Source organism: Numenius arquata, chromosome 10, assembly GCF_964106895.1.
Source record: "Numenius arquata chromosome 10, bNumArq3.hap1.1, whole genome shotgun sequence".
Taxonomy (NCBI): Eukaryota; Metazoa; Chordata; class Aves; order Charadriiformes; family Scolopacidae; genus Numenius; species Numenius arquata.
Window position 1 is genome coordinate 25,934,702 of NC_133585.1, and position 23,520 is coordinate 25,958,221.

The 23,520-nt window shown below is 40.0% G+C and overlaps 1 protein-coding gene across 2 annotated transcripts in view; it reads left to right on the forward strand.

Annotated features, from left to right (window-relative positions):
• Window positions 1-14,938, forward strand: part of LRBA (LPS responsive beige-like anchor protein) — a 416,351-nt gene extending 401,413 nt beyond the window's left edge. For both annotated transcript variants that reach the window (XM_074154664.1, XM_074154665.1), the window contains 4 exons: window positions 2,169-2,270; window positions 3,487-3,701; window positions 10,123-10,274; window positions 14,848-14,938. In XM_074154664.1, the coding sequence (XP_074010765.1) occupies window positions 2,169-2,270; window positions 3,487-3,701; window positions 10,123-10,274; window positions 14,848-14,938 (560 nt within the window). The remainder of the gene's footprint in view (window positions 1-2,168; window positions 2,271-3,486; window positions 3,702-10,122; window positions 10,275-14,847) is intronic.
• Window positions 14,939-23,520: the final 8,582 nt, after the last annotated feature.

Below are 23,520 nucleotides of genomic sequence, written 5' to 3' on the forward strand. Positions count from 1 at the left end.
AAAATAAAGTAATAAAACCAGAATTCTAGAATTTTGCTAAGGTAGGCAGCTCATTTAAAAGAAAACAAACTAACAAGCTTTAAAGGCACAAAGCTGACTCCTCTTTTATGGCTTGGGGACAACAGGAAGAGAGAATTGGGTCAACAAAATTAAATTGTTGCTGAATAATCAGACTGTTATGGTTGCTGTTGCATTTTCCCGTAAAACTGCAAATTTGTGGCTTATCTACACAATGTTCGTTTACAAATATTCTAAGGTGCCTGCCCCGTGTTTATGTGAGGAAAGTTCAATAGAGCAGGCTTTCTTTAAGAGGTTTGCGAGCATTCGTAGGATCAGCCACCTGAGAAGTACCTAGAGGTCATTAAGTCTACCCTTATGCTTTTAATTTGTTGGGAGTTTTTCCTTTGCTTCTGAGCTGTCTGCCATACTTCCTGGGTTTGAGTGTGTTTTGCCAAACATTATAGGAAACAAAAGCAATAGCTTGTAATGATTATTTATTAGGAGATTAGGGACAATTCAGCAAGTTGCTCCAAAGCATTTTCAGATTTAAAATGCTGATAACGTACATGCATATGTGTGTGTCTATGTGCACACATATATATTTAGTGTATATGTATATATCTAAGAAGAAAAAGATTTATTTGCTTTTCCAGATTTTGTATTGTGGGTATAAATTATAGATTATAACAGTAACTGCAGCATAAATCACATTTTGAGAGCTTGAAGTCCTTGATTTGATACTTTGTCATAGATTATGACTTTTTCTAAAAAAGCCGTTTGACTGTGGCAGCTACATGGACACTTTGGGAGAGTGAGAAAAATGTAAAATATGGAGAGTAAGCTAAGCTTTTATTTATGCAAACCCAGATTTACACTTCCTTTTCCACGGAAGTCTCTCACTGTACACATGCAGGGTCTGGGTAGCTACCTGCTTTAACATAGTGATATATTAACAATAAGACCTGGTCCTCTACATGGACAAACTAATGATATTTTGCTGGTTTTGTCTTTTGAAAAGTTACAACCCCGAATGTAATTTGAATGATGCTACCTTAGTAACCTATGGCCCTATTATTACTCTGTTTCTTTGCAAAACCTTCTCCTGTTTTTGAAGTAAAAAAAGTTTGATTTTAGCATTGCTTTACTGCCTTGTTGGTACCTCACGTATCATAGGTTGTGAAGTGAAATTACTCCCTGCTGCTTAAAAACTCTTCTAATCCTTTTTTGAAACTACATGATAACATTGCCTAAAGATACATTCTTTAGAGTTTAAGTGATTTGCGAAATGCTATGAGTGAAGTAATTGTATGGTAATGCAAAAGTAACATTGTGATTTCCACTCTGGAAGAGGGAGATCCAGCAAACGACCTGGGAATAAAGTTATAAAACTATCTAAAGAGTGTTACGGCATTTGCTTACCCTTTCTGTGCTTTGACCTGGAGAATAATTTAAACGTCCCTGTTGTACAATTTCTTTTTTTTATGGTGTCCACATATGTTTGATTAAAAAGAGAATCTCAAAAAAAAAAAAGTTTTTTTTTGTTCTTGTTGTAGGGAAATGTCTAATAGGAGCAGTGGTAATTAATGTTGGGTTTGGGTGTTTGGATTTTGCAAACTTACCTGAAATTCATAATGATTATGGTCCAAACTCCACATCTTACAAGGAACTAGACATCAGGCTGAGGTTTCAACAGTGCTACTAGGTTAAAATAAAATCCATTGATGGGTGTTTTACTTCATCTTTGGGGAGTCTAGGTGTCTCCTCTCGGTGACACAAGTGACACTTGTGTTACATATGCTTGTTACAGGAAAAGGTAGTAATTGATTGAGATCTCTTTCTCCACAAAAAAAAAAATAAAAAAAAAAAATAGGGAGATGGAGGGAGGGGAAAAAGCAAATCTGTGTGCTCCAACTTCTTTTTGTTTTTATTACACACCTGATGTTTATATTAATGTGTTAGTAAATGCGTAGGCTGAATTCCTGTAGTGCTGCTGCTGCACTCTGTGGGTGTGAGTACGGAACAACCACATGCAAACAGTAGCATAGAAGTGATTTGTAGGGAACATGAACTCAAAGTGCAAGGAAACGAAAGACGCTACAGTGATTGAAAGCAGTGATTTTAGAAATAGGTTGTAACCAAGGGTTGCTTTTATTGTTTTTTCATTGAAGGTGATTTTGCAACTCCTCGAGCTATTTTGACAGGACATGACTATGAGATCACCTGTGCTACCATTTGTGCTGAACTTGGCCTTGTAATAAGTGGTTCAAAAGGTAAGGTTGCTGTTGTCATCTCTTTCTGTCCATGAAGCTATAATCCTAATGCAAAGAGGAATATAGTATCAGTTGGCAGAATTTATTAACTTTATGATGGTTTTATTTCTAACCTTGTTTCAGTTGCTGCGGAATTTGAAACCTCTTTTTAAACACATTAAAACTGAGGATTATTTAGACATTTACAAGAAGAGGCAACCAGTTTCCACATCAGTTTCAACTTCAATTTCCCTCTTACAGCCTGCTGATTACTATTTCTTTTTGTTTGTTTATCCAGTGTGTAATTGCATCTAGCATACAGTTGGATACAGCTCTTGACTGGCAGGGTGGCGAAGAATGTTTGTTATGGGTAACTTCTCAGAAAGGGAAGCAAAAATTAGTTTCAGGAGAAAGAGAATTTGCCATCTTGTTTGTTTGATGAAGATTATATATAAACTACCAACTAAAATGTAGTAATTCTGTTCAGGCTCTTTGAGCTTAGCTACAAAGCCTGTAATATGCTCCATTTGTGTACTCAAAGACCTGCTTTTGGTGGGCAAATTGTAAGAAATGGTGGTTGATTCCATGGATATTGTTTATCATTTTCCTATTTGCTTGTCCACACATTTTTAAACTGGAAATTTCTTAGAATTAGGATCTTTCTGCTTTAGTGTATCCAAAGTACCTACTTTGAGACACTTTTTCAAAGTTGAGTGTACTCACCTTATGCACCCCTGTGTGTTTGTGTTTTATGCGTGTGAACGCTTGTGGCTTACATGCAAAAAAAATATTTAGTGGTTCATGTATGGGTTAAAATTTTAATATGAGAATACACACTTTTAGAGTACCTACATATGTAAATTCATTACACATACCTCTGTGTGTCTTCATATTTTGAAAATCTCATTTTAGGATTCAGTACATTTATCTTTGTGCTCTCGAAGTTAACTACTACCGATTTTAAATGAAAATCCACAAAAGAAAATCTGTTAGGCCTCTAACTAGTTTTGATAAGTGCTCTAAAATACCTTAATACAAAGCTTTTAAGGGATAATCTGTTTATTTTAATCTATGGCACCCTTAAAGTCATGGGCTTCCCACTTAAACATGGTAAAAATCATTATAATGTATTATAATAGTGATTACCTAGGTAGAAGTCATTACTTATTATTTGATATATGATGTCATTAAATGAGCATGTAAATCAATAACTAGAGATTTTATTCTGTCTCATTAGAAGGACCATGTCTTATACATTCTATGAATGGAGATCTACTGAGGACATTAGAAGGTCCTGTAACATTAGAAGGTCCTGAAAACTGCCTGAGACCAAAACTTATTCAAGCTTCAAGAGAAGGCTACTGCGTCATATATTATGAAAATGGCCTCTTCTGTGTATTCAGTGTGAATGGGAGACTTCAAGCCACTATGGAAACAGATGACAAGATAAAGGTGAGTGTACTCAAATGTGTGCTAAGGACTATCTGTTCTGGTGTCAGAAAAAGCTATCAGTGCTGGAATTGTGTGGAGGCTTTTTCTATAGCCAGGACATAGAAATATATGGTACTAGATCATAACAGCAGCATTCTGACAACACTGCAGTTAAGAGGACATAATAGTACTGGTTTTAATTTTAGAATAACTCTGTTCATATAGTAAGGAATATCCTGTAGGCATTTCCTTGAACTGATGAATACAAATATTACTAATTGCTGACCAGGAGAAGCTGGGCTGCTTCTTTACTTTTGAGTCTGAAGGCAGGAGGACATTGGACATGATGGTTTGGATATTGGCTTTCCCTTTTTTAGCATTTCTGTCTACATTCCTTCATCTTAGCTTGAGATTTGTGTTGTGCTGAGCTTCAGGAAGTTTATAGACATATGTCTGTATTTCAGCTCTTTAGCCCCTTTGGCATTTGCTGAGCAGGCAGCTAGGTTCTACATCTTTAGCTGCAAGAGACATGGAGCAAGTCCAAAACCATGCAGGAGGCATTTTAAGCTTATGGATTTATGGAAATTATTTGATAATACAAAATGCAGGTCTTTTGACAGTTCCTATGAAATAGTACCTATGAAGCAGAGCAGAACCTGCCAGCTATACTGCAGTGAAGCAGAAATGTCAAAAGAATACTTTCCTTGAATTAAAAATATTCCCACTTTTTCCTTGAATGAGAACCTCTATTCATATTCTTAAGATGGAAGAATGTGTCAATATATTTGAAAGAATTCTGATCGTCATTATTTCAATTTTATAACTTACATGGAACAATGAATGCTCCATTACCACTGAATTCTCCAGTGTAGTTCAGTATATTCCACTTAAAACCTAATGAAACTCTGTCGTGTACTATACTCTGTTAATCCAGCATGCCTCTGTTTCCAAAACGTCAGATAAGTTGGTGGTGGAATATGCAGAAATAACTCTTTATGTAGGTCTCTTTTCCATAGTGAGGGGAGAGAGGGCATTCGAGCTTTGGATGCTGTGGCAGCCACAAGTGCAGATTTGAGGCTGGGAAAATAAAGTAGAAATATGTATATTTCTGTCCCAAGCTGTTTTCCAAATGAATGTAGGTTCTTGCTTAAATTTTTAATCTTTCTTCAATTCTCTGAAATTGTGTCTTCGGCTGTCCTTGTACAAATGCTTTTGGGATTTTCAGCCTGCCCTTCATCCTGGTTCTTTCCATAAAGCAAGTACATATCACGGTGTTTTCTCTTTTTACAATAATAATGTTGATGATCTGTCACTTTCAGTTGTGATTATGTTGTCAGCTAGGCCAGCAAATCTGTAAAATATCTAGAAATCCCTTGCTGGCTGAAACAATTTCTGTAGTGTTTCAGTCAGTACCCACAGCTTTAGGAATGTTGCTAGAGGCAATGGAAGTTCCGCTCTCTGTGGGCCAGAATTACTTATGTACAGGGGTTTGGGTTTTATTTTGTTTTGTTTTGTTTTCTTTCTCTCCCAGTGGTCCCAGTTGGGCTTTACGCTTAAACAACCTACAGCGTCTTTCCCAGTGCTTCTGCACTATATCATGTTAGAAGGCAAGTGGTAACTGCCTGATTAAAGTAGGGACATTTAAAATGAATAGTACCTACCCACGGGCTGTGCTGACAAACACTTCTCATTGCTTTTTGCTCGACAAAGATAAAAAAGGGAAGGAAAAGGTCAAAGTGTTGAGTCTGTAATGTAAAATTCTAGTTTCTATTTTCCCATGTCATTACGGACCACGATTTCAGAACACTATTGACAAGACTAGCAGTTTTCAATAGTGATGTTTGGAACAAAATTCTGATTTTCTTTCTTGTATTCTCGTGCTAGAAAACTGCTAGAAAAATTTCAGATGCTCTGGGGCAATTCAAAGTCTAATCAATGCCTTCCACCTGTTTTTGTTTTAAATACTGTATTGCTCAGTGGAGCTTAGGCATATCACAGTACATCTACCATGTAATGTTTAGATATCTTAATGAATAACTTAACTCTAAATAGTCTGCTTGTTCTGAGAAGTAAAGTTATTTTACCCTAAACAAAGACTGTGTGCTGTTTCACCCAGAGGAACCAATTTATTTTCCTTTCCTGAGTCTGTTTTGAAATGTGGAAGTGCCCACCAGACTCCTGCTGCTGTAAGCCAGGGCTGTCACAAAGCACTGCCTTTCAAAAATCCGAGATGTTAAAAGGGATTTGTGCAAAGTTTTGAGACTTTCCAAGGAAATACAAGTCAGAATGCAGCTTTTTGAACATTGCTGAAATTGTGCGCTTTGGGGATTATTTGAAAGTCTGAAGCTCATGTTGTGAGAAAGATTAGTTGCAGAGTTGTTTCGGTTTCATACCTAGCAGAATCGTAGATAAACTACGCTGGGGAAAAGCAGAACAGTAAAATTGATTCATATCGTCCTCTGTACCGGTTGGAGTACTTGGGAGTAAAAGCATCCTTTCGTTTGTTAAATCTTGAAGGGCATGACATGAAACTGAAATGTTGACAGGATGACTTTTTTCTTCCATTCGTTCCTTCATTCATGTAAGTGTGTATATATATATCGGGAAGTGGCTGAGAACTTTATTAATAAACAATAAAAATAAATAAATCAACATCTTGTCTTCATAACAAGCCAATGACTTAATAAAATTGCATAGGTATTAGAAAGGGTTCAAAGCCTATACTTTATTTAATCAAAAGATCACAAAACCCACTGCCTTTTGCGGGTAGTGGAAGAGTTAAAGATTAATGGCTTTAATTTGCCTTTTAATATAGCATTTCTTCAGTAAAAGCCTCAAGTATAAAATTCAAGTGAACCATGACCATAAGGTTAATGGATTTTCATCAGCTAAATTTTATAAGTGTAGCAAATAATTATTTGTCACGGTCTTCATTGCAATTTGAAAATACCCTTAGGAGACTGCCATTGCTATAGAGAGGAAAACCACCCCATATTGATTTTTGCTTCTAATGAATAATCTTTTTAATAATTGTGTGTGGTATGTTAGATCTCATGATCATCTACTCAGTGCAAGCAAGTTCTAGATAATTTTCACAGTCTACCTCAGTTTGTTTTCTACCCTTTTCTTACTGAGTTACTGTGCTCTTCTAAGAGGGTCTCTAAATGAGTTTTCAGGGTCTTTGGGGCTGTGCTGTGGAAGTGCTTAGCGTATTTTTGTAGGCTGGTAGAAACAATCACAGAAGCAATTTGTGGTTGGAACATTTGTTTTTGGGGTGGGGGAGCTTCAGCTCAGAATACTCAATTCTAACCTTGATTAGTACTCAATTTTCCATACTGAGATATGGTTGGAAAAAACCTCCACATACTCTGCTTTATTGTGTCTAAATTTACATGTATGTGTTGTCTTCTTAATTCAAAACACAGCTGGAATAGGGTTATCATCTGGGGTTTTTTTCAGTGCTATAATATTTTGCTTGCAATATATATTTGTATTTCAATTACGTTAATTTTAAAGTTATTAAAGTGTGAAATAAAATTTTAGCAATGTGATTCATTCTGATTATGGAAACCCTATTTTAACGTGAGTGTTGCACATCGTATAATTCTTAAAGGATATATTTGGCATCATAGTAATAGAGTACAGCAATGCAAAAAATACAGATGTGCACTATGTCTGACTTCAATTATTGCTGTTCACGAAGCAGTATCTTATGTACACTGTATATTTTGGTTTCTAGGCTTGTCAGCAGTCTGTATAAACACTTTAATGTTGCATGAATGTAACATTTTTGTGTTTCAGCTTCTCTCATTTTTGTGGTGCACGCGCTATAAATTCTGTATATTAAAAAGCAACAACTTCCTTTTCCTGAGGAATTTAAAATCTCAGTATGTTACAAGTTTTGCATATTGAAAAACTGTAGAAGCAGAGATTGCAAGTGCCAAAATACTTGCAGACTTCAGCAGAGAGAGAGATGTTTGCAAGATCCTGTCTTCAGTTCTTTCTACTATTTCCTAAATTTAAATCTTTGAGCTGGAATTTTGCTTGGAGGCTATCGTCTTGAGGCAATTTCCTTGCCTTCCAGTGACAGTGTTTTAGTTAAAGTAGATCACTCTGTTTCTATTTGTAGAATGCTTGTGTTTGGAGTTCATTGCTCTGAATATCCTCCATTCTTACATTGTTCTATTGAAAAGTTTTGTGGCTCCCTACCTCAGGACAGGGAGCTGAAATTTATCATGAATTGGTCCTGGTGTGAAAGATGTGTATTTGGTTGAAAAGCTGCCCAAATTAAGCTGATTCACAAATCACAGGTTAAATGCATTCAGTATATAATACTTAGCATCTACATTCTGTACTGAACATCTGGAGCCCAGGGATGCGGAGTTTTCCCCTGGAACCAATCATCCCCTACAGTGAGGTGCACAAAAATGCTATGGCAAGAAACGTGATGAGGTGATACTGGACGAGGCAGGGAAAGGACTGATGGGGAAGCAGAGGAGAAAGGGGAGCAGAATCAATGATAGAACCAAGGACAGAATGAAAAGAGATGGTTGCAAGGGCAACAGGAACAGAGAAGTAGAGATGCGAATGTATAAACTTGTCAGAGACTGGGAGAAGACAAGAAGAGGCAGAAAGGAACGAGGGAAGAAAAGGAATTGTAAGTAGGAGCAATGGAGTGAAGGATTAGGTAGGATCAGGAGTTTAATTACTAGGTAATAGTGCTTCATAGGAGCAGAGTTCCTTATTTCCCTTCTGATAACAGCAAATCCTCCAGCAAACAGCTAGGAAAGATGTTTCTCACCCTTCCATGTGCTCACATGAAGAGGATGATAGGCTGCTGCTGTGCTGAGCGTTGCACACAAGAATAAAAGCAGAGAGCAGAGCAGGTAAAAAACAGAAGTCAAGTTGGGGAGCAAAAGTCGGAACGAGAACTGAGAAGAGGCATCTGGAAACAGAAGGAGAGCCTAGGAAAAATTTTAGCCTTACAGGAGTTACTAATATTTGTCCAAACTGTAGTTCTAAGGGTCTTGATCTTGCTGGTAGCTCGTGCTGATGTCATTCCACATGACAGAATTTTACTTCTTATTTCCTGCACGGCAGCAGGACAGGGTCTTTGGTTCAGAAGAAGTTTTGTTCTCTTCAGGGTTAATGTACTAGTAATTACCAAGACCCACATTGAAAAGATGTGTAAGATCTTGATATTACTGTGAGAAAAGTCAGTAATGGAGTCTTCCAGGGGCTGGTATTGGGAACTACTTTTATTCAGTGTTTTCTGAGGTAGGCTTACTGATATTCCTGATCCAGTGATTGTGGGTGCTGGGGAGCACAAGGGGAAGGGACTGTAGAGGGGCCAGCCTCACAGCATCCTCTGCTGCCACTGCTGGAGATACAATACTGAGCTAGATGGATCATGATCTCTCCAACCCCATAGGGTATCACTTATTTTAATGAAATTTCAAATTCAGTTCTCTTAAACCACATTTTGGCTTATTTAAGCTATCAAAATCCCTCTTTAAGAAATATTTCTCATGCTTCCAGTCATCGTAATATCTCATAGTATCATCTGGTATAGTCATCAGGTAGCTGAGGAAAGTTGCTGTTCTTCCATGTACTCAGTATGTATCATGGTTTTTCCAATAGCACACAAGAAATATCAAAATAAATTGAAGACTCCTCTTTCAAGAAGTCTTCACTGTGAAAACCAATGCTATCCTATTTTTCTCCACGATCTGGATCCCAAATAAAGATTTCAAATATAGATTTGCCATCAGTCCCCATGCTGCCTGCAAAATCAGGGTATAAGCTATTGAATTTGTCACAGGTGGTTTCAGGATAGATGATGAAAGGAAACAGTCTCTGTGAAAAGAGCTGGATCACTATCTTATTAATCCAGAGCAGGAATCTAGAAAGGGTGGTCTAAATGAATTCTAGTAATTTGTGTAACATTTCAGTTCCCTCCATCATTCAGCTTTTTGCCAGAGAGAAAAGGAGGATAGCTTCTGCTAAACTAGTATTAAAGACCCTTGGGGGAATGTCAGGTATTATATTTTGATGCCAGTGCTGCTGGATCTTGTAAATGTATCTAATTAGAAGAGTAAATTCCTTTAGCTGACCTCATATTAGATCTTTGGAACGTGGAATAAATTACAGGTGAGGTAAAACTTAACTAGTGACATCTAATGGATTAAAGAGATTTGTATATAATAACATTAATTCTGTTGCTGGGTAGAATAACGTAACAATGTTATGAACGTATGTAATGTTATGTATGTAAATGTATGAAAAGCTTGTATTGTTATTTATGTATGTATGAAAAGCTTGTATTGACATCAAGTCTGCCTGGACATTCAGCTGTCAATATGAAACTTCTCATGAAAGTGAAAGAGGGGGAGTAAGAGCGACACATATTTATCTGACAAATATCCACGTGATTTCCCCTTAGGCAATTCAGCTGAGTCGAGATGGACAGTATCTGCTTACAGGTGGAGACAACGGAGTTGTCATGGTATGGCAGATGTGGGACCTCAAGCGGCTTTTTGCTTACCCAGGATGTGATGCTGGAATCCGATCCATGGCCTTGTCGTATGACCAAAGGTTAGAGCAAAGTTTGGTCTTCACAGGAATTTCAGAGATATATCCTGACATACTGGCAATTAAATTGCATTTTTGTTTTTCTTCTGATTTTGATTTTCTGTGGATCCTGGATCCCAGTGATTGTAATGAGAATTCTGCGCTTGCATAAGTTTCTTTCTAACATGTCATATTTAGGCAGATAATCTTTTTCAGCATTTCAGCTCTCGGGGGGATGAAGAGAGATTCAAGAAATCTTACTTTGGCAGATTTTCAAGATAGTTTGAGTTATCGACCTGTGCCAATGTACAGTGTGGGTCACATGGAGGTGGAAGGTCCCATATGTGCTTTTCAGGCTTCTTCCTTCACTTATGATACAAATCACATTCCTAATTCCAGATCTTTATCTTAAAAATAGAACAGTTAGAATAGTTGCACAATAAGATTCCCTCCACACATCCATATTTTGCTAAAGCAAGTGTTAATTTTCATAGACAACACAGAAAAGTTAATTCATCCACATGAAGCATGACCCTCCTTGAAGATTCCTTCTACTTGAAGGCAATCAGTTAATATTTTTACATTACACTTTGCAATGCAGCTGTACTTAAAAGTCCTGCTGTGTTTTTATCAAAAAAGTATTGTTTGTTTATGAGATGGATGTTTAGCATTTCATTTGTACACTTTCAGCTTGCGGGCTAGAATTTTGTTTGCTTCGGTGTATTTGCTTAGCGGAGTTTGTGTGTACTTTTCAAGCACATTTGGCTCCTAAATCCCTTAGGAATACCTACATTGTGCAGTACAGCATATTGCTGAGAACCTTCCACTTACTGAAGTCCGTACTGAATGTTTTAACGTTTTTACCTTACATAAAATGAACTGAAAAAAATCCAAGCCAGCAAAATCTGTGGTTTTGAATCAAACATTCAACAACTTCTTGTTAAGCATGATTAGAGATTATAGGCATTTTGGAAGAAACAATTTTCCATTAAAAAGCCCCTGCTGTTTAAAATATTTCAATAGCTGGAGTTACATCTGTTGAATTTTAAACCTCTGAAGTGTGTAAAATACATTTAGACAGTCTTTAAACTGTAATTAATGGCATGTCAACATAATCTTTGCATGTCAATAAACTGAAATTTAATATGGACATCTATAAATTTATACATGTGCTCAAGTTAGGAACCTATTCACTTTGGGTTTGGAGACACAGAAACTCTGAAGAGATTTACTCAGAGTATTTTACTGAGTAATTACTGAGTAATTACAGGTAATTACTCAGAGTAATTTATTTGGTATGCGTGAATGTATGTGTTTGAGTGACAGTGTGTAAAAAGACGTTTTAACCTAATACAAAACCAATCAAAATGGTGCTCTTGAAATGGTGTGATACTATCAAAATGCAATGGTTTGATGATCTCATGTTTAGTCTTTGATTTAAATGGAAAAATGACAGCTTTTTACTCTGAATGTTTGTTTTTTGTTTTTTTTTTAATTCTAAGGCTTTTTTCCTAAAATGTCAGAGTTTTCGTAAAACTCTAATATGAGACAGTGGAATAGATGGTATAAAAACTCTTGTAATTGTGTTTTATGTCAGGGTCATGGCTTTTCAAACAGATCTAAATGATCTCTAGTAGTAGGCCAAGGGTAAGGAATTTAGAAAGAAAGAGTGCCTCAGTGGGAAAGCACAGTGATTGCTTTGAGGAACTTCCAAAACCAGCAAAGCCTTCAGATTGCTTTCAAACCCAAACATTAACATTTCCAACTGAAGCAGTGGCGAAACCCAAACGAACACTTCTCCTAGCCTTCTTTCACTTTGCTGCTTCACCTGGCCTTCATCCCACTCCGATACCCACCAAAATCCAACCAAGCAAGCCAAGAAATAGTCCCAGGAAATCTGAAGTGACCTGGCCAGGACAGTGATGCTGGTAAATAATTTCATAGAATCATAGAATCGTCTAGGTTGGAAGAGACTCTTGGGATCATCGAGTCCAACCATCTACCCTACACTACAAAGTTCTCCCCTATACCATATCCCCCAACACCACATCTAAACGTCTCTTAAACACATCCAGGGATGGTGACTCAACCACCTCCCTGGGCAGCCTCTTCCAATGCCCGACCACTCTTCCTGTGAAAAATTCTTTCCTAATGTTCAGTCAAAACCTACCCTGTTGGAGCTTGAAGCCATTCCCTCTCGTTCTGTCATTAATTACCTGTGCGAAGAGACCAGCACCAACCTCTCTACAATGTCCTTTCAAGTAGTTGTAGAGGGTGATGAGGTCTCCCCTCAGCCTCCTCTTCCTCAATCTAAACAGTCCCAGCTCCTTCAACCGCTCTTCATATGATTTGTTTTCCAGGCCCTTCACCAGCTCCGTTGCCCTCCTCCGCACTTGCTCCAGCACCTCGATATCTCTCTTGTATTGAGGTGCCCAAAACTGGACACGATACTCCAGGTGTGGCCCCACCAGTGCTGAGTACAGGGGGACAATCACCTCCCTACTTCTGCTGGTCACGCTATTTCTAATACAAGCCAGGATGCCGTTGGCTTTCTTGGCCACCTGGGCACACTGCCGGCTCATATTCAGCCGCTTGTCAATTGGAACCCCCAGGTCTCTTTCTTCCAGGCAGCTCCAGCCACATTTCCCCAAGCCTGTAGCGCTGCTTGGGGTTATTGTGGCCCAAGTGCAGAACCTGGCACTTGCCCTTGTTGAAACTCATACCACTGATGTTGGCCCAATGATCCAATCTATCTAGGTCTCTCTGTAGAGCTTCCCTATCCTCCTGGGAATCAACACTGCTGCTTAACTTGGTGTCATCTGCGAACTTGCTGATGATACACCCTATGTCCTTGTCGAGATCATCAATAAAGACGTTAAACAGAAATGGTCCTAACACTGAGCCCTGAGGCACACCACTTGTGACCGGCCGCCAGCTGGATTTAAATCCATTGAGCACTACTCTTTGGGACCTTCCAGTCAGCCAGTGCTTGATCCAGCGGATCGTATGGTCATCCAGGGCGTGTGAAGCCAGTTTTTCCACAAGAATTGTATGGGGGACAGTATCGAATGCATTTTGAAAGTCCAGGTATACAATATCAACAGCCTTTCCCTCATCCAATAATCTGGTTATCTTGTCATAGAAGGAGATCAGATTTGTCTGGCAGGACCTGCCTTCTATAAACCCATGCTGACTAGGCCTGATCCCCTGGTTGCCCGTTATGTGGGTTTTGATGGCACTCAAGATGACCTGCTCCATGACTTTCCCTGGTATCGAGGTCAGGCTGACAGGTCTATAGTTTCCTGGATCCTCCTTTTTGCCTTTCTTGTAGATGGGTGTTACATTTGCCACCCTCCAGTCCATTGGGACCTCCCCAGTTAGCCATGACTTCCTGTAAATGATGGAAAGCGGTTTGGCGAGCACGTCTGCCAACTCTTTCAGCACTCTTGGGTGTAACCCATCCGGTCCCATAGACTTGTGTGCATCCAAGTGGCATAGCAGGTCACTGATCTCTTCCTCTTTAATCATGATGCCCTCGTTCTGCTTCCCCTCCCTGTCTCCTAGCTCATGAGGCTGGGTGTCCAGGGAACAGCTAGTTCCACTGCTAAAGACTAACGCGAAGTAGGCGTTGAGCACCTCAGCCTTTTCCTCATCCTTTGTGACTATGTTTCCCTCTGCATCCAATAAAGGAGGGAGATTTTCCCTAATCCTCCTTTTGTTGTTAATGAATTTATAGAAACATTTTTTATTATCCTTAACAGCTGCAGCTAGGTTGAGCTCTAGCTGCGCTTTGGCTCTCCTTATTTTCTCCCTGCACAGCTTTGCTACATCTTTATAGTGTTCATGAGAGACTTGCCCCCTCTTCCAAAGGTCGTAGACTCTCTTTTTGTTTTTGAGATCCAGCAAGAGATCCCTATTTAGCCAGGTTGGCCTCTTACCCCGCCTACTTGTTTTTCGGCACACGGGGACAGCCTGCTCCTGTGCCTTTAAGACTTCTTTCTTGAAGTATGCCCATCCTTCCTGGACTCCTGTATCCTTAAGGGCATCCTCCTAAGGGATTTTGTCTAGCAGTCTTCTGAACAGATTAAAGTTTGCCCTCCGGAAGTCTAAGGTGGCAGTTTTGGTAACCTTTCTCCTTGTTTCTCCAAGGATAGAGAACTCAATCATCTCATGATCACTGTGCTCTAGACAGCCTCCAACCTTTACTGCCCCCACAAGTTCTTCCCTGTTCACAAGGAGCAGGTCTAGGAGGGCACATTTCATTGTCTAACTCCCAATTGTAGCTTCAGGCCAACCATACAAACGATTGCATGGTGTTTGGTGTGTTTCGCCATCAATAAATTTGTCAGAGGTGGTGCAGATGGCAGTTTTATTCAAATCCAGCTTGCTGGAGTCCTTGGAAGCCCAGGATGGGAGCCCCTAAAGCCTGACTTTTGTGGTATTTGGAGCACTTCCAACTCCAGCTGTCTTCAGGTCATTGAAGTTGGTCATTGCCTTGGGTTCTTGTGCCTATACTGACGTAACTCTTCGATGTGTTGACTTATATATTTGAATTTGAGGTGGTTCACTAACGAATATGGCCTTGTGCTTTCTTTAGGTGTATAATGACGGGCATGGCATCTGGGAGCATAGTGGTTTTCTACAATGATTTCAATCGTTGGCACCACGAGTATCAAACCAGATACTGATCTTCGTGGAGACCAAGATTAGCACTGATGTGGGCAGCTGGGGTCAGAAGGAAAGTGAACACAGCACGCCTCCCTTGGTGTCTTGCCACAACATTGTTTCTTATAAATAGCTATATTACATCTGAATGTAACTTGAATTTGCTGGAAGAAGCAACCTATTTTTTAAAGTTAATTGCTATTTTTGTAGACCTTGCTTGACTTTTTTGGGGGAAGGGCAAAGAAGCAGAAAAATGGCTGCTGGGTTCTGTAGTTAAAAATCTATATTTTTAGTCATAATAAGAAGTCTATTTTCATCCCTGTATGTAAAAGAAACCTAAAGTAAAGACGGTTAAAACTCACATTCAAGCTATATTATGAAGAAATGGATTTTCCATCTGAAGCTTTATCCGTAACCTTGAGGGATATACGATTTTAACGTAATGGAAATGAATTATGATGTTTGGGGAATTTTAATCTGTGCTCTCTGTACCACACTTTGTCTCATACTTTTCCAAATGATTGTACTACATCAGCACTGAAGTTTCTGGGAATCAATGGTAATAATTTAAATTATGGTTATTGTAATTTTAAACTTTGCAAATCGTTTCCATCAATGTTACTATTCAAGCATGTTTCTAGACTTAGACAATTAGTTCTTTTTTCGTTGTATGTTTTGTGCAGTTAAGAGAGAGAAATCGGAAGTGGAGTTCGTGTTACATCGAGTGTGAATCCTTCTAGTTTCTACCTGGCATCTCCTTCAAAGCACACCAAAATGTGGATTGTTCCTCAAAATCAGGAAGGCTCTTCTGAAGACTTTAAACTCAAATTAGAAACCCACAGAGGCAGGTATTTTTTTAATAGGTGCAAGTACCAAAGCATGCTTCTGCTGGTGGACTGTGAAAGCACTGAAAAGGCAGGTGTTTGCTGGTGCGCAGCCTCTACACAGCAGCAGAAGCACTAGACTTGCAGGCAACTTTCTTGTTTTTTCCCCCAGAACTAGCCCCTGCAGTACCGTAGCACATGCCATATTCCTTTTCTGCGTATAGCAACGATATCTTTTCTATTTTGCTATCACCAAATCCGGTCAGATCCTGCCCCAATCATTACCTCTTTCTCTTAGGAAATGAAAAATAATTTATACTAAGGAACAATAAGTTATTTTGGTGTTGCACAAATCTACTTTTCTACAAGATTGCTGTGCAGAGCTCTGTGAAAATATTTGTGAAAAGAACTGTTATTGTTTTGTAAGTCTGTATTGCATAAAAAACTTCTTTGTATGTTGTGATCCGAGTTGAAATTTACATTCCATATCTGTATGGATACATACATTTCTCTAGCTGCCTACTAGAGCAGTTCCTCTTTTTTCTAAGCGTTTAACTACTATCTCTTTAACTAAAGATTTGGAATGAGAAAATTCAGTTTGAGTGAAGAAATTAAATAAAATTACATTTCTAATTGAGAGCTTCATGGAGTACTGGGTCGTTGTGATTCAGTGTGTGTTGGTGGTAGAGGAGACAGGTGCTATGGCTCATGCATTTAAAGTCCTCTTGGTATTTGTGCAATGGTGACTAAGTGTTCTGTGCTTTCCACATTTTTATGCTGATGTGGTTATGGTGGTATCAGTAGAGTTACATTTGTATGTTTTGTGCAGCAGAAGGAGGAGTTAGAAGAAGGCTCTAGTTGTCTCGTCTGTGGTAAGTGCCCCGTGTGTTGAGCAGTACCATGTACTTCACACTTCCTTCAGTTCAACAACATTCATAGCCTTATATCGGAAGATTTTGAGGGGAAATTGGTATGCTCTCGAAGTGCAGTTTGCATTTGTCTCAGGCCAGGGGTGGGTTTCCTAGGCTGGGTGGAGGGAAAAAAACCCAAACAAAGAAAGGTGCATTTTGCCAAATGGAAATCCTGAAAGTCTTCTCTTTATGATCTCCTGCTGACTTAGGAAACACTTTATTATCGATAGACGTAACAGTTTCTGATCTTAGAGCCAAAACATTTCATGGAGAGTTGATTTTGTAGATCGCTTGTTTTAGAAAGGGCCCTATTGATCGTGAGAGATGCTTGCCCAAACCGAGAGCGTGGCTGTATCCCTGCCTGCCATCCTGAGTCGCCTCCAGGTAGTGCGTGCTGAGCTGTGCCCTGGTACGGAGCACTCCTCAGGGCGGCAGCAGCAGCGGTGCGGGATGGCGTTCTGCACATGACAAGTTGCTGCAGCTCTTCTGTGGAAAAGGACATCTTCATCTTCTACACCCTGAGTAAGCCTGTGAAGACACCCCCCATTCTGGACTGCTCTGCTGGTGGCTTTGGTGAGTAGAATGTACCCCTTCCTTCCAACCCCTTACCTTCCCCTGGTAAACAAATGTCCCTCGGGGGGTCAGGCTTGCACTTGGGATCCCAGCTTTGGCTGACCTAGTCCATGTCGTGCTGTTTGTGATGAGGTGGCAAAAAAAAGGGTTAAATTTCCAACTGTTGAGGTATTTGTTAGTCTATTCAGGGCAGCAGCTGTGTCAAATGGATTGCCTGGAACCTGTTGAATCCACAGGTGCCGGGCATTAACGTGCAGCGGGGGCCTCGGCTAGCTGTTATTTCCAGAATACTCCTGAAAAGAGGGAGCCCAGTCTTCTCTTTCCTAAGAATTTGGAGGGAACACTTTTTTTACATGACAATCTGGACTTTCTTCTGTTCTGGTAAGTTCAAATGGATGTGGGTGTTAGCTATGTTTCACGGCAGCGTTTGCTGCTGCTGAGAGCAAGGCTGGGCAGCAGCAGTGCTGCAAGTTTGGTTTGTGGGGAAGTACTTGATAGCTTGAAATCCCTTCTATTTTGTGACAAATTGCTGATATAAACGCTGTAAGGATCTGGCAGGAGATGATGATATGATCAGAGTGGTGGCTTCTCTGAAGGAAGCTTGTGTTGTGGTGTTACTGCAAGTGAAGGTAAATTAATGCCATAATACTTTTGAGACTATTGCTTTGTCTCTGTTGTGCTGTGTGTTATCAAAAGGCCTCTGCACCTGGAAGGCGTGCCTCATGCAACACATAGCTATTTATTTCTGGTTTCTGTTTCTGGTCCTGAGGTACTCTTGGTAGTCCTCCACCTACCTGCAGCACTTTTTCTGCTAAAGATTCCTGCTGTGATGGTTTAGCACTAAGCAGAATAAACATCTGAAAGAGCTAATCCGATACCAAGATAATACAGAGAGTTACCTGTGGATGTTCTGCTGATGGAGGTTGTTATTTACTGGGAAAGGGAGAGTTTAGAACCATAGAATCATTTAGGTTGGAAAAGACCCTTAAGATCATGGAGTCCAACTGTTAACCTAACACTGCCAAGTCCACCACTAAACCATGTCCCTAAAGTGCCACATCTACCTGTCTTAAATACCTCCAGGGACAGTGACTCAACCACTTCCCTGGGCAGCCTGTTAAATGCTTGATAACCCTTTTGGCGAAGAAATTTTTCCTAATATCTAGTCCAAAGCTTCCTTGGCCAACTTGAGGCCGTTTCCTCTTGTCCCATCACCTGTTACTTGGGAGAAGAGACCGACACTCACTTCGCTACAACCTCCTTTCAGGTAGGTGTAGATAGTGATAAGGTCTCCCCTGAGCCTCCTTGTCTCCAGGCTAAACAACCCCATTTTCCTCAGCTGCTCCTCGTAAGACTTGTGCTCTAAACCCCTCACCAGCTCCGTTGCCCTTCTCTGGACACGCTCCAGCCCCTCAATGTGTTTCTTGTAGGAAAGGGCCCAAAACTGGACACAGCACTTGAGGTGGGGCCTCCCCAGTGGCCAGTACAGGGGGACGATCACTTCCCTAGTCCTGCTGGTCCCATTATTCCTGGCCCACAGGCCAGGATGCTGTTGCCTTCTGGGCACACTGCTGGCTTATATTCAGCCCACAGTTGACCAACACCCCCAGGTCCTTTTCCACAGACAACTTTCCAGCCACTCTGCCCCAAGCCCGTAGCGCTGCAGGGGGTTGGTGTGACCCAAGGGCAGGACCCAGCACTTGGCCTTGTTGAACCTCATCCCATTGGCCTCCGCCCATCCATCCAGCCTGTCCAGATCCCTCTGCAAAGCCTTTCTACCCTCCAGCAGGTCGACACTCCCACCCAACTTAGTGTCATCTGCAAACTCACTGAGGGTGCACTCGATCCCCTCGTCCAGATCATTGATGAAGATGTTAAAGAGAACCGGCCCCAGTACCGAGCCCTGGGGGACACCACTTGTGACCGGCCGCCAACTGGATTTAACTCCATTTGCCACCACTCTCTGGGTCTGGCCCTCCAGCCAGTTTCTTACCCACCACAGAGTACACCCATCGAGGCCATGAGCAGCCAGTTTCTCCTGGAGAATGCTGTGAGAAATGTTGTCAAAGGCTTTGCCTCATCCACTAAGTGGGTCATGTTGTCATAGAAGGAGACCATGTTAGTCAAGCAGGACCTGCCCGCTGCTGGCTGGGCCCGACCACTTGGTTGTCCTGTACGTGCTGCGTGATGCCACTCAAGATGATCTGCTCCATAACCAGGCACCAAGGTCAGGGTGACAGGCCTGTAGTACCCCAGATCCTCTTTCTGGCCCTTCTTGTAGATGTTAATATTACTATGATACAGTGGTAGCTTTTTTTTTCACAACTACTGTCAGAAGCTGGCATGATTTTGAGGTTCTCTTTGTAATTCTAAAAAAATATGCAACTAGAATTTCTGTATAGAAATATTACGGAGAACCATTCCTGCTGTGGTGCAGAATATGCAGGATCAAGCTGGGGATTCTGAAGGCCCAGTGGAGTTTCGTTGGTTATTCCACACACCCGAGCAGCAGCGACGAAAACCTGACCCGTGTCTTTCATAGAGAGCTGGTCTCCTGGAACAAAAAATTGTTTTCATTTCTTTTTACTGGGAATTAGGAAATTAAAAACTGGGTTCATTTCTGTGGGAAATGAACTTTATTGCAATTTACTCAGGACATAATGGCCGTTAGATATATTGGATAAGAATTACCTGGATACGGGGACTATCTAGATTGTAGCTTTTCCATTTTATGTACTAAGTTTCATATTCACAGAAATTTAAGTGTGCTTGTGCCGTGGCACCTCTGTTTTGCTTTCTCTTTCTCTCCTACTTGGAAGTACTTCAAAGGGAATAACAGCTGACTACGTTGTTCCTGAGGAACTGGCTGCAACCTCGTTAAATAGAACCAGAGACCGGCCGTTCCACGGGTGCTGCTCTGCACCACTGAGACTTTTCCCATATAGGGTTAGGATATTTGTGTAAAGCTGGAGATGACTCACTCGCTTGGATCTCCCATGTGAGATAACATGACGTGAAATCCCAAATAGTTTACTTTTATTCAGAACCAACCTAAGATCTTCAGTAAACTAATACAGTTAATGATGCATGTCCGTGCTTATGCGTCATAATTTAAAGCTGCTCTTTAAAAGCTCCGGATCAAAACCGGTAGGAAATGGTTTCTGATTTTGTTTAGATGTACTGAAATTCAATTACATTTAACCCAAAGCCCTGAAATTCAAATACAGCCGGTCATGAGGAAACAAAATGAATTAAAACACACAAAACAAAGTCTGGAAGAATAAATCCTAACTTGTATCTGTAAATAGTTTATTTTTAGTTGATGCTTCTTATTATAAAGAAGCGTATTATTGTAAAGAGTATGTAAAATATTTCACATCTTGTAATAAATTATGGGAAATAAAACTACTTTCCTGTAAATGAATTGAGAGAATATCAGAAAGCAGAGTCTTGAAACCAAAGAGATTTGTGTATTTGGTAAAATCTGAAGTTACATACAACTTCATACTTGGGCCTGCATCATATCGTCAACTAATTGAGGACGTTTAGGTATGTGCTGCGGAAATTACGCTGTATCGCATGAGAAAATGGAAAAAGAGAGGTTTTCAAAACATTGTGCTTGCTGATTGCTAAATGGGCAAAGCTTGATGTGATCATTTTACTACTTGTTTTTTCTCTTCCTACTGCTGCTTTGTTCGCTGTGTATTGTGGGCTCCGAGCTGCAAAATGTAGTCTAGTTGGCTGTTCAGAATTTGGTGTATTCAGCCATAGATGGATCCAATAACGGATAGATGGCTTTGCAGATTGCTCTTGCGTTTTGCTTTTTGTCTTGTTTACCCTGTGTGCTAGGGATCCCTTTTCTCAAGCAAGCTCCGGTAGCTGCAAAACCAAAATCTGCCCATCCTAAACAACAGAGCTAGTGTCTTCTTAAGCAAAGTATGTAAACTTTCAGCGTTCGGTGTTTAAACACTCTAAAGGTCAGCGTTTCATATTAATTGGCAAATATTATTCTGGGGAGAAGGGAATAGTTGCTGGTGCTTCTTGGTGAAGAAATTGCTGGTGCTTCTTTGAAACCTGCATCCTACGTGATTCTCACTCTGGGCTTTCCGTTTCCACACACGATAAAGGTACTTAAAATTCAAATGCTGTTTGAAACAAAATCAAGAGCAGAAGCCACAGCTGAGGAAAAACTTCTTGGTGGATGGTTGCGTAGCAGCTTGCTTCTCCAGTCCCTGCCCTGGTATTTTATTTTATTTTTTTAAATGCCGATTGAGTTTAAAAACAAAACCAAAATCCCCCTAGGAGGGATTCCCCTGACAGAAAAGCTCAGCTAGATACCTGTTGGTGTGCATTAGACATTGAAACTGATTGTACAAGGAGTGTTTGATTTAGTTGCCTTTTTGAATCTTAAAAAAAACCAAACCAACAACCCGGTTTTACTCAACCAGCATTTTGGATAGGTTACTGGTTCTGTGCGGTTTTGTTGCTTTCCAGTTGCTGTTTGACTGTAGCTTGAAAGAGGTAAATGCGAAATATCATTTCCCATTTTAAAACTGTTAAAAACAAAGATAATTGATAAATACGTTTATTTATAGAAAAGTGAATAAATACTTCAGTAATTTTACTCTATCAATTTGTAATAATTAGACCAGTGACTACTGGGGGGAGAAAGAGACGAAAATCAGGCTTACATGAGACTTTAAAATAAACATTTCCTGCTTGCTGCATGAATTTATTGGTTTAGCCCGAGATGATCAAAATCATTTCTGTGAATAGGAATTTGAACTCCCTTTTGGCGAGCGTACAGGCAGTGCTATAACAAGTTACTGCTTCCTAGCTAACTTTTTTTTTTTTTTTTTTTTTATTTCAAGTAGATTAGGAAAATGAGAGTCTTCTCATAAAGGCCAAAGCTGTGATCCCTGTTGGAAATCATAATCAGGATCTTGTTTCTGATCCCCTTGGTATGTACACCAGGGTGCCGAGTGTCTCCTGTATCACCTGGGCTCTTCAGCCTGTAACGGGAGGTGTCTGGCGCCCGTTGAAGGATGCCTGAGCACTTGCATCGTGTAAATTGGCGACCTCTTTGACGCGTGCTCAGGGTGATCTCTAAGCATAGAGGCAAGAAAAATGGCATTGGATGTTCCTTGCAGAAGGTACCGTTGTTGCCGCAGGCTTCTCAACACGCACCTAAACCGGAGCGCCTCTATTTTTGAGAAAGATTGAGGTCTTAGAAGACCTGCTTGCTTGAATTAAAAGACTGAACTTCCCCAGCCCAAACAAAAAAACGTCAGGCTTTTTGTTCCTAAGCCCAGGGCGCTCGATGCATCCTATTACTGTTTTGTTTTCCTTTGTTTTATTAAAAAATAAATAAATAAAAAATGCAGAAGGAAAGAAAGGGAACACTCAGAGTAAGAAGTAGGTTAAAAATACTTTCTGGTATCTTACACACCTAATTATTTTATATGTTTAAAACATAAAATATAATTATTTCATTTAGGAAAAATGACCCTGCAATCTGTTAGTTTTAGTCATTACTCCCTCCTAGCTTCTCTTCCTCAAGTATTCCATTCCATTCCATAACTATGTCTGCATCTAAAAACAAGGTATCTTTGCTTACTAAAGTAGTCTAACGTTTACTGACTTATGCAAATATTCTTAATGACTAGCTACATGCATGAGGCCATACTTGATAAAAGTAACATCATCATAAAACATAATCTACTTTTTGATGTATTTTGACAATTATTGTAATGAATTTTGTAAGTTCAAGAATGGGGGTAGTTGTCTGTAAGGAGTAAGTTTTGCTGGGAGTCTCGGTGAACTCGATGGATGCTGATCTACAGCAAGGGAGGATTCCGTTCTGGGGTTTCAAATCTAGAGCTGCAGGAGTTGGCTCCGTCGGGATATATGAACAACTACTCGTGTTCAAAGGAGCTAAAAAGACTAGGGATTTTGAAAAAGAATTTTTTTTTTTTTTTTTTTTAATAATTCATGTTTGCCATGGTAGCAATTGTGCTGTCACTGTTGAGTGCTTGAAAAAACTGGCATTTAATCAATACCTATCAAAATGGTGTGTGAATTTCAGCTACTTTTATGAAACACACACACAAAAAAAAGGTGACAGTCCTATTTGACAAACGTGTAACTTGAGTTTATAGTTTCTATAGTCGCTTCTTTCCCTTTATAGCAGACAGCATAGTTCTGTTTTACAATTTCTTTTCCATTTTTGCCTTCCTCCAGCAACTGATGGTTCAAGGAGAGAAGGCTTAAATGAAAGTGCAGTAGATAACAAACCAA